This window comes from Rana temporaria, chromosome 6 (assembly GCF_905171775.1).
Source record: "Rana temporaria chromosome 6, aRanTem1.1, whole genome shotgun sequence".
Taxonomy (NCBI): domain Eukaryota; kingdom Metazoa; phylum Chordata; class Amphibia; order Anura; family Ranidae; genus Rana; species Rana temporaria.
The window spans coordinates 15,594,046-15,605,549 of record NC_053494.1 but is presented as its reverse complement, the minus strand read 5'-3'; the positions used below and the strand labels follow the sequence as shown (position 1 = coordinate 15,605,549).

Sequence of the window (11,504 nt, the reverse complement as noted above, 5' to 3'; positions counted from 1 at the left end):
GTGCCTATGGGAGCTAGCTTCTGATGGGTTGCAGTCTACTACTATTTGTATATGTTGGAGTCTTTAAGGAGGGTAGTCCTTACTCTTTATTTGTCCTCTTAAATGCCCAAGCAGAAGAACTTCTCCAAAGAAGAAACTGAGCATGTGCCTACAGGGGCCTGGTGATCAAATAGACAGGAAGCCAGCTTCTGATGGATTGCAGCCCACTGCTGTTTGTGTATGTTGGAGCTGTTTAAAAGGACAGTCCTATAAAATGCCCAAGCAGAGAGACTTCTCCAAAGCAGAAACCGGGCATGTGCTTACAGGGGGCTTGGTGGACAAATAGACAAGAAGCTAGCTTCTGACTGGTTGCAGCCCACTGCTGTTTGGAGCAGTTAAGGAGGAAAGTCCAGATTCTTTAGTTGTCCTATAAAATGTCCAAGCTGAGGAACTTCTCCAAAGCAGAAAAAGGACACGTGCCTATGGGGGGGGGGGGGGTTAAATAGACAGGAAGTTGTCCTCTAAAATGCTCAAGCAGAGGAACTTCTCCAAAGCAGAAACTGGGCATGTGTCTATGGGTGCCTAGTGGTCAAATAGTTAGAGAGCTAGCTTCTGATGGGTTACAGTCCACTACTATTTGTATATGTTGGAGCTCTTAAGGAGGGTAGTCCTTACTCTTTATTTGTCCTCTTAAATGCCCAAGCAGAAGAACTTCTCCAAAGCAGAAACTGAGCATGTGCCTATGGGGGCCCGGTGGTCAAATAGACAGGAAGCCAGCTTCTGATAGTTTGCAGACCACTGCTGTTTGTGTGTGTTGGAGCTGCTAAGGAGGACAGTCCAGATTCTTTAGTTGTCCTATAAAATGCCCAAGCAAAGGAACTTCTCCAAAGCAAAATTGGGGAGCTAATTACAGGTGCCTGGTGGTCAAATAGACAAAATAACTGCATGTTTAAATTGTTTTAATTTTTCAAAATGACTGTTATCGTTAACAATCACCATGCTGCCTTTCTCTTTTGAAGTCTTAGGCCCCGTACACACGACCGGTTTTCTCGGCAGAATCCAGCAAGAAACTCGATGGGAGACGTATTCTGCCGAGAAAACCGGTCGTGTGTACACTTTTCGCCGAGAAACCGGTCGGGAAACTCGTCGAGTCAAATAGAGAGCATGTTCTGTATTTCCTCGTTGGGCAATGGGAAAATTTGGCTCGACTAGTTTTTTGACAGCCGAACGAGAAACTCGACGAGAAAAACGATGTGTTTTGCCCGTCAAGTTTCTCGGTCGTGTGTACGGGGCCTTAGAAATTGATTTAAGATGCCGACAGAAATGTTGCTATTATATGCACTGACATAGCGCCATGAATGTTTTCTTTCGAGCTAGGAAGTAGGCAACTAATCAGACTCCATCTGCTGTCCTCCCAACTGAAGTTTATGGAATAGAATGCAGAGGGCATAGCTTTGACGGTTCCAAATCTTTAATTCCAGTAGCAGGGATTTATGGGAAGGACTGCAGGGGTGGGGGGACAGCCAGGATGGTCGCGGCTATGGACGTTTCCCCCCTCCCTTAGAACCTAAAGTGGCACTTGTCCAGTGATGGTTTACAGTATATGGGCCACACAATTTCTCATTCCAAGTCCAGGCCTTAGCAGGGTCCTACAGCCATCTTTTTTTTTTTTTTTTCTCTTTTTAAAGTGTATTTTGTGCGTGTACTCGAGAGAGGAGCCAGACTGCAGGAGTTGGGAGTAGGCAGGCCTCCCCCAGAGGCAATCTGCCATCTTTCTCCATGCCCCGGGTGGCAATGGCGGGTGTGTGAGGGGGTCCTCCCACACAGCCCGCCCTACCTGCTCCGCTTTGAAGCCCAACGGGGCAGAGGGACTCCCTATAAGGGAGTGAGAGGATTAGCCCACTCAACCAGCCCCATTAGTCCTTCGCCTCTCTTTTAGAGACCGCGTGGTCAAAGTGCGTGTGTTAACCCAATTTAGAGTGCGTGTGTAGGTGTGGTGGTTTTTGTGGGAGGGGGGTGGGCGTACTAAGCACAGGCTTACCTTGCATAGCACACCCACCGGGAGCCGGGCTAAGACCACCAAACTCAATTCACATGAAGCCGAGACCGGGATCCGAACCTCTAGCTGCAGAGGTGAATGGCTTGTCAGCACAGTGCCAATCGCGTTGAGCCACCGCAGCTCCCTTCCTACAGCCATCTTGCACTTTTAATGGTCAAAAAAATATTGGCCTATCCGCCATCTCAGAGCCCCAATCCAGAAAGTTGTTGGCAGGTTATATGCCACACAAATGGCAAGTCAACTTCTCACTCCAGATCTTAGCAGTATCCTGCAGCCATCTCACACTTTCAGTGGTCAAAATATTAGCCTATCCTCCATATCAGAGCCCCAATCAGGAAAGTTGTTGGCTGGTTATATGCCACACATTTGTCAACGCCTCATTCCATGTGTTAGCAGGATCCTATGGCCATCTCGCACTTTCCATGGTCAAAATATTGGCTTATTTTCCATCTAAGGAACCCAATAAGGAAAGTTGTTGGCTGGTTATATGCCACACAATTTCTCATTCCAAGTCCAGGCCTTAGCCGGGTCCTACAGCCATCTTGCACTTTTAATGGTCAATAAAATATTGGCCTATCCGCCATCTCAGAGCCCCAATCCAGAAAGTTGTTGGCTGGTTATATGCCACACAAATAAATGGCATGTCAACTTCTTATTCCAGACCAGGCTCTCAGCAGGGTCCTACAGCCATCTCGCACTTTCGATGGTCAAAATGTTGGCTTATTACCCATCACAGAACCCCAATCATGAACGTTGTTAGCTGGTTGTATGCCACACATATAAATGGCATGTTAATTTCTCATTCCAGGTCGAGATCTTAGCAGAGCCCTACAGTCAACTTGCGATTTCAGTGCTCCAAATATTGGTTTATTTTCCATCTCAGAAACCCAATCAGGAAAGTTGGCAGGTTATATGCCACACAAATGGCAAGTCAACTTCTCACTCCAGATCTTAGCAGTATCCTGCAGCCATCTCACACTTTCAGTGGTCAAAATATTAGCCTATCCTCCATATCAAAGCCCCAAGCAGGAAAGTTGTTGGCTGGTTATATGCCACACATTTGTCAATGCCTCATTCCATGTGTTAGCAGGATCCTATGGCCATCTCGCACTTTCGATGGTCAAAATATTGGCTTATTTTCCATCTAAGGAACCCAATCAGGAAAGTTGTTGGCTGGTTATATGCCACACAAGTTCTCATTCCAAGACCAGGTCTTAGCAGGGTCCTACAGCCATCTTGCACTTTCGATGGTCAAATTATTGGCTTATCCTTCCATCTCAGAGCCCCAATCATAAACGTTGTTAGCTGGTTATATGCCACACATATAAATGGCACGTCAACTTCTCAGTGCACTGTACCTTCCAAGCTTATAAGGCAATCCAGAAGCTTAATATAACATTGATCCTGTGTAGTCAGGTTCTGTGAATTCTATTCCTGGCTGTAGTGCGTTCTTATCTCATTAATGGATACAAAAAATCAAAGATTGATATAAAATTTCTAGGGCTGTTACTGATCAAAATTTTTCTGTTCGACTAATCGTTTTTTTTTTTTTAATCGATTAATCGACTAATTTCGATTAATTATAACGCACATACAGATCCAACTACTTTTAGCTGATCTCCTTGCAGGCTGATTCCCAGTGCAGCTACCAACCACGGGAAAAATGGATAGCAGGATACAAAAAACACACAAAGGCAGCGCTCGATGGGAATAGCATTAAATCTTTTATAGTCTTCAAGTGGGTAACAAAATAAATATTGCACTGGAGATAAAATCGATGTAGCTACATAAACTGTAAAAATGATGCGAGTAATACCAAACGGTACCAAAAGCAGTCATAAAAACATGTAGCCAAGTATGATACTGGTATAAAAATGTGTACAACGATACCACTGCTGAATCCAGATGAGGAGGGGTTAACATCAGTCCGCCAGCATGTAGATGTCCCGTGAAGGGAACTATCTCAACTCCCAGTGGATGGTTGTAGAATCCCAGGTTGATAGAGGGAAGTGTAACAGCCCTTGCGTGTGGCAGATAGTAAGGTCCCGCCGGCATGCAGATATGAAGGCACAGCAAAGGAGCCCTTCAGATGGACACGGCAAGCCCCGCCGGTGTCCGTGACGTTACCGGATCTCCGACGGACTCCCAGAAGCCGGCGGAGAGGTGAGTACCAATCAAAAGAATTTTAATTGATCAAAAAGATTTTGATCGATCAAAAAAATTAAAGATTAATTAAAAGCTAATTTGCACAGCCCTAAAAATTTCAATTCTACACCTTCTATTGGCTTGTATATACTTATATTTATATGAATCTTTATAAGACAGCCAGACCTATAGTACTCCTTATATTTGAATCCAGCAGTGAGTATACAGGCCTGTCCAAGCTATTAGATTATGTTGGCTCATGCGGCAGCCATCTTGGATCCAAAGCAGACTGGGCCATGTGGCCACGTAGAGCAAACAGCACTTTTAAAAATGTATTATTATTGTTATTAAAAGTTAATAACAAATGAGATTTATTTATTAGTGACAAATCTATTTAAAATGTATTTAGAGATCAATATGTAATAAAAAAATAAAAAATAGACAGAGATTAAACATGTTTTATTGTATTAAAAAAAAATCTAATGAGGCTTTAGAGAAAGGACAGAAAACGGTTCTCCAAAACTAGGCCCCGCGAATTCTTAAAAAAAGTGCCAAAATACAAAGATGAGTTGAAACCCTAAACAGGTATAAGTGGGATGAAATCTTTAAGAAATAATATTTATTTTCTATAAATATGATTGTGTTGTACCATGGTGGTTATTTTTATTAGCCGGTCATTCTCTGTTTATTTGGGAAGAGGACAAAGGGTGTTGTACAATGGGATAATGATTGCTTTAAGAGTAAATAAAATCAACATGCTGTACAAAAAAAAATCGCTTTCTGTTTATTGCTTATAAGTTTTGAACAATTTCCTTTCCCTGAAGTTTTAAATACAACTATAAATGGATACCATATATACGCGAGTATAAGTCGACCCGAATATAAGCCGAGGCACCTAATTTTACCACAAAAAAATGGGAAAACGTATTGACTCAAGTATAAGCTTGGGGGGAGAATGCAGCAGCTACTGTAAGCGGAAAAGAGGGTCAAAAATGCCCATTTGCACGTCTCACTGTGCCCATTGCAACCTCACTGTGCCCATTGCAACCTCACTGTGTCCATTGAAACCTCACTGTGCCCAACCTCACTGTACCCAACCTCACTGTTCCCATTGCAACCTCACCTTCGTTGAGATCCCTTCATTGGTTGCCTGTAAAAGACAGAATCACTTTCAAAGCACTCTGTCTAACGCATAAGTGTATTCTGGGAAATGCCCCCCAATATCTATGCGAGAAACGAAAAGCTCACAACACCAATCGCATTCTGCGATCCAACCTAAATCTACTCCAGATACCCAAAGCCAGATACAAGTCCAAAGGAGAACGAAGATTTGCGGTCCAAGGACCAGGACTAAGGAACGCTCTACCAACCGCCATCCGATTGGAGGTAAAACACCTGGCCTTCAGGAGAAAGATCAAGACCCATCTCTTCTGAGGGCCCAGGGAATGGATACCAAAGCACCCAGAGGCGATTCAGTTCGCATGTGTTGCGCTATATACGTTTCTCACTCACTCACTTTGCCCATCCTCACTTCGCCCAACCTCACTGTGCCCATCCTCACTGTGTCCATTGCAGCCTCACTGTGCCCGAGTCAGTGTACCTGAAATTATTGACATTCATTGTTTAAAAGTCTTGTCCGAGGGTGAAAGGACGTCCATGATTGGCGGAACACCGAACACAGTGTCTGCTGGGAAACTGAGTCCGAGGATGAGAGAACGTCCGCTGAGAAACGCCTATCACGGAAGGGACCAGGAGGAGATCGCGACTTTTAAAACAATGAATGGACGCCCGCAGCCCGTCAATAATTTCAGGTACACTGACTCGAGTATAAGCCGAGGGGGGGCATTTTCAGCCTTAAAAAAAGGGCTGAAAAACTCGGCTTATACTCGAGTATATACAGTATATTTAAAGCGGGAGTTCACCCATTTATTTATTTTTAGACCTTTTCCCCTTAGATTCCTGCTCGTTCGGTCTAGGGGAATCGGCTATTTGTATTAAAATATGAGCCGTACTTACCCGTTTTCGAGATGCATCTTCTTCCGTCGCTTCCGGGTATGGGTCTTCGGGAGCGGGCGTTCCTTCTTGAGTGACAGCCTTCCGAGAGGCTTCCGACGGTCGCATCCGTCGCGTCACTCGTAGCCGAAAGAAGCCGAACGTCGGTGCGGCTCTATACTGCGCCTGCGCACCGACGTTCGGCTTCTTTCGGAAAATCGTGACGCGATGGATGCGACCGTCGGAAGCCTCTCGGAAGACTGTCAATCAAGAAGGAACGCCCATTCCCGAAGCCCATACCCGGAAGCGACGGAGAGGATGCATCTCGTAAACGGGTAAGTACTGCTCATATTTTAAAACAAATAGCCGATTCCCCTAGACAAAACGAGCAGGAATCTAAGGGGGAAAAGTGCTCTCTAAGGGTGAACCCCCGCTTTAAGTTTAAACTTATTACAGGAATTTATATAGTGCCAACAATCTATGCAGCACTTTACATACAGTAAGGGAAAAAAGTATTAGATCCCCTACTGATTTTGTACATTTTCCCACTGACAAAGAGTCCGTCTATAATTGTAATGGTCGGTTTATTAACAGTGACAGAATAACAACAAAAATATCCAGAAAAACGCATTTAAAAAAGGACTGAAATTCTGCAGCGCCCACAAGGTCCCCCTGCTCAAGAAAACAAATGTACAGAAAAAAAAAAAAAAAAAAAAAAACACTGATGTTGGCGCCCGCAGACAGCAACACAACCTATCAGAGGTTCAATCTTTCCCTTTATAGGAAAAAACTTTTGGCTGGGGGGTTGGTCTGGGGGTATACAGTTCTGAATACGCAAAATGATAATGGGGGAGATTTATTAAAACTGGTGCAGCTGTGCAAAGTAACCAATCAGCTTCTGTGTTTTTTTTTTTTTTTTTTAAAGCTCAATTGAACAAGCTGAAGCTAGAAACTGATTGGTTATAATCAGTGGCGGTGCGTCCATAAAGGGCGCATAAGCGCCGCCCCCTCTCCTGCAATTGTCTATCACCATATCACCACCACACCCCCCCCCCCCCAAAAAAAAAAAAATTTGGAGCGCCAGCCGCCACTGGTTACTATGCAGAGCCGCACCAGATTCTGTGTGCACTAGTTTTAGTAAACCTTCACCAACGTCTCTTTAATTGCACCTATAAATCAGCAGAGGGCGCCATTTTACAGCTGCAGAAAAACTCAACCAATCAGTTCCGTAGGCAATAGTAATTTCAGGGATTTATTGTGCAGTAAAAAAAAAAAAAAAAAAAAAAAGCCTCTTCTAATCAATCACTACTTTGTCTTTCGTTTTTTCACCGGTCTCTCGTCTCCATCTTCCAGGCTCTCCAGGAGTTTGGGGCACATTTTCTGCCCGACCTTCCACGCCCACAGGCACAGCTCCACCCGGTGAGGGGTCCAATTCTTCTCCTCCGATTCTGCAAAGAGACAAATTCCTCTTTCAAATGACAGCAGAGCAAAGGCTCACAGACAGATATCTCACCGCTCCAGGTGAGCCCCGTGAGCAATGAACCACCAAGGTGCTGGCAATGCCAATGATAGCAAATGAATGGACGAGAACTGGACAGCCGCACTCCAAAATCACTTAAAAAAGTTGTCTTTTTATTTTTCAACTGCACAAACAGTCACTGCAAACCAACAAGATACAGTATGGCCGACGCGTTTCGCACTTACAGTCAGTGCTTAGTCATGGCTTTGTGAATACAGCACTTGCCTCTCTGACTTACGGAGGCGTAGCGTAAATACGATGTACCCCATACTCATGCACATAGGGTGGGGGGCCGGGATCTGGGGGCCCCCTTATTAAAGGGGGCTCTCAGATTCCGATAAGCCCCCTGCCCGCAGACCCCCAAACAACAAACGACCAGGGTTGGCGGGAAGAGGCCCTTGTCCTCATCAACACCAACCCCCCCCATGTTGAGGGCACGTGGCTTTGTATGGTCTAGGAGGGGGGGGCTCCCCCCCCCCTTTCCTGACCTGCGTGCTCGGATAAGGGTCTGGTATGGATCCTGGGGGGAACCCCACTCCCTTTTTTTTTGGTGTGGGGGTTCCCCTTAAGATCCATACCAGACCGAAGGGTCTGGTATCCCTTCGCAATTTTTTTTTTTAAATTTTTCCCCCTCAAGATTCTCTGCACACGAGTCGCACCGCAAGTCGGATCATTCCCCATAGGGAACCATTGATTTTGAATAGAGAAAGAAAAAAGCGGCTGAAAGCTTGCGCGGCGAAACGTGCATTAAATTCAATGCAAAACGCGGGGAAAAAAACGCGTTAAAAACGCCGCTTTTTTTCCTGGCGTCTGTACTAGCTTTACAGCCCGTTTTTTAAAACGTCCGTAGGCATGAGGATTCAGGTACAATAGCGCCGGTGTAACGTAAGCCATTTACGTTACACCGCCGCAAGTTTTCAGGCGGCAGTGTATCGTAAATATGTCCGGCGCAAAGCGGTCCAAATCGAATCGGCGGGTAACATTTAAATTAGGCACACTCCCGCGCCGGACCTACTGTGCATGCTCCGTTTCGTAACTCCCGCACAGCTTTGCGCGAAGTGACGTCATTTTTTCGAACGGCTACGTGCGTAGCATACTTCCGTATTCCCAGACGTGTTACGCAAACGACGTGAAATTTTAAATTTCGACGCGGGAACGACGGCCATACTTTAGACAGCAATACGTTTGCTGTCTAAAGTTAAGGCACCCAAAACGACGACTAACTTTGCGACGGGAAACTAGACTAGCGGCGACGTAGCGAACGCGAAAATCCGTCGTGGATCGCCGTAACTCCTAATTTGCATACCCGACGCTGGTTTACGACGCGAACTCCCCCCAGCGACGGCCGCGGTATTGCATCCTAAGATCCGACAGTGTAAAACAATTACACCTGTCGGATCTTAGGGATATCTATGCGTAACTATGAATCAGTCGCATAGATACTCTGAGAGATACGATGGAGTATCTGAGATACTTCGTCGTATCTCCTTTGTGAATCTGGGCCTAAGTGTCATAGAATTTTCACAGAGGTGTAAGGTCCACTTTAAGCTGCAATATACTTTTCTGGTTCGGGGTTCGGCTTCGCTGAGCTGTGCTGCCATCTGGTGGCCATCAGTTTAGTTACTAGTAAGTGACTTCAATCTCAGTGTCAGGTTCTAGAAGACATCAGTTTTGTCTGATCCATTACCAGCCTGACAAACATCAGTTTTACAGGAAACACGGCACCATAGCATCCTCTCAGTCCAGCCTTACTCTACGGTCACACCTATGCGTTTTTAAGTGCGCTTTGCAGTTTGCAGAAACACGCTACAGTCCGTTTATCATGGTTTCTTATGGTACACGTTCACATCTATGCGTTGTTTTTTAGCCAGTGCGTTTTTTGGAAAGGGTCAGGGACTTTTTTTTTCCCCCGCAGCATATTGTGTTTTGCGTGTAATATATTACAATGGACTAACACCAAAAACGCAAGTATTGCGTTTTTGATACTTTTTTTACATACATTTTGGGCCAGATTCATAAAGACTTACGACGGGCGTATCAGTAGATACGCCGTCGTAAGTCCGAGTCCGCGCCAGTCGCAACTTTAAGCGTATGCTCAAACTGAGATACGCTTAAATGTTGCTAAGATACGACTGGCGTAAGTCTCCTACGCCGTCGTATCTTCACTGCATATTTAGGGGCGTGTACGCTGATTTACGCCTAGAATATGTAAATCAGCAAGATATGCCTATTCACGAACGTACGCCCGGCCGTCGCAGTAAAGATACGCCGTTTACGTAAGGGGTTTTCAGGCGTAAAGATAAACCACCAAAAAGATGGCGCAGCCAATGTTAAGTATGGACGTCGGAACCGCGTTGAATTTTTCAAATTTTACGTCGTTTGCCTATCTCGTCCGTGAATGGGGCTTGCCGTAATTTACGTTCACGTCGAAAGCATTGACGATTTGCCGACGTCACTTGGGGTATGCGCACTGGGATACGTCCACGGAAGGCGCATGCGCCGTTCGTTAGAAACGTCAAATACGTGGGGTCACTAGTATTTTACATAGAACACGCCACCAACCAGCCTATTTTGAATTAGGCGGGCTTACGCCGGCCCAGTTACACTGCGCCGCCGTAAGTTACAGCGCAAGTTCTTTGTGAATACGGGACCTGCTGCTCTAACTTACGGCGGCGTAGTGTATCTGAGATACACTACGCCCGCCGAAATCTACCTGAATCTCCCCCTCTTAAAAAAAACGGTGAATAGCTGGTTCTTAAGCAGTGGGCTGGGAAGCCGGCCGCCGCGTCCTTGACAACCGATGATTCACCACCTGTCAGAGGGCTTCCCCGCTGAATGTAAAAACAAAAATTGCCAGCAATAATTTTTTTTTAAAAAAGAATAATAAAATCGGGAAAAAAAAACTGCATGCCCCCTCCCAATCCATACCAGGCCCTTCAGGTCTGGTGTGGATTTTGAGGAGAACCCCACGCCATTTTTTTTGGAGGGGAGGGAGGGGGGGCACTCGCTTCCTAGTGGGATGGAATTTCAGGATATCTTTGGGATATAACGCTCATAACCTCGGTCCGGCCACTTTCATTGCTCCGTCACCTGCGTTCAAGGCCTCGGTCTTCATGCGAATCTCCTCCAGAAATTTCAGGTAATGTTTCAGGTTGTATTGGATGGGCATCAGACCGGGCACGCTCTCCACCGCTTCATCTGCCATGAACGCCGCAGATTCCGGGGCCCCAGCACACAGGACAGCTATATGGGAACACATACAAGACATGATCAATGCTGTTCTCAGTACAGGCTGGTTTATCTTAAAGTTTGTAACTTATCCTAAAGTTCAAACATAGAGCAAGGGTCTCCAAACTGTGGCCCGCGGGCCAGATGTGGCCTATTGCTTCCCTTTATCTGGCCCCTGTGCAGCAGTTTGAAGACCACTGGCCTAGGTTATTGGTTTTGGATGGCGCTAGCCTCTAATGAGCCCTAGGTTGGAGAAGTCAGGGAAGCAGTCATAGGTCACTCTGACACTGTGACTGAGCTCTGATTTGCTTTACTCACCGGAGGCGGTGGCAGGCCCGATGCCTTTTAGCTGGCCCCTGTGCCGCAGTTTGAAGACCACTGGCCTAGGTTATTGGTTTTGGATGGCGCTGGCCTCTAATGAGCCCTAGGTTGGAGAAGTCAGGGAAGCAGTCATAGGTCACTCTGACACTGTGACTGAGCTCTGATTTGCTTTACTCACCGGAGGCGGTGGCAGGCCCGATGCCTTTTAGCTGGCACAGTTCTTCTATAGCGGCAGAGACATTGGGGAGATGCTGGAAGGCT

At 46.0% G+C, this 11,504-nt stretch overlaps 1 protein-coding gene and 1 long non-coding RNA gene across 2 annotated transcripts in view; one reads left to right on the top strand and one right to left on the bottom strand.

The window, feature by feature from the left end:
- Nucleotides 1-2,088: 2,088 nt before the first annotated feature.
- On the top strand, nt 2,089-3,100 carry LOC120942607. The gene is made up of 2 exons (XR_005750199.1): nt 2,089-2,251; nt 2,946-3,100. It is a non-coding gene; the product is annotated as an uncharacterized LOC120942607 (long non-coding RNA).
- A 4,150-nt stretch (nt 3,101-7,250) lies between these two features.
- The window catches only part of LOC120943168, an 8,492-nt gene continuing 4,238 nt past the window's right edge, over nt 7,251-11,504 (bottom strand). Inside the window, exons 4-6 of the mRNA XM_040356305.1 lie at nt 11,422-11,504; nt 10,785-10,937; nt 7,251-7,623 (exon numbers count right to left, since the gene is read on the bottom strand). The exon at nt 11,422-11,504 is cut by the window's right edge and continues 77 nt beyond it. Of these exons, the coding sequence (XP_040212239.1) occupies nt 7,481-7,623; nt 10,785-10,937; nt 11,422-11,504 (379 nt within the window). The 3' untranslated portion in view covers nt 7,251-7,480. The remainder of the gene's footprint in view (nt 7,624-10,784; nt 10,938-11,421) is intronic.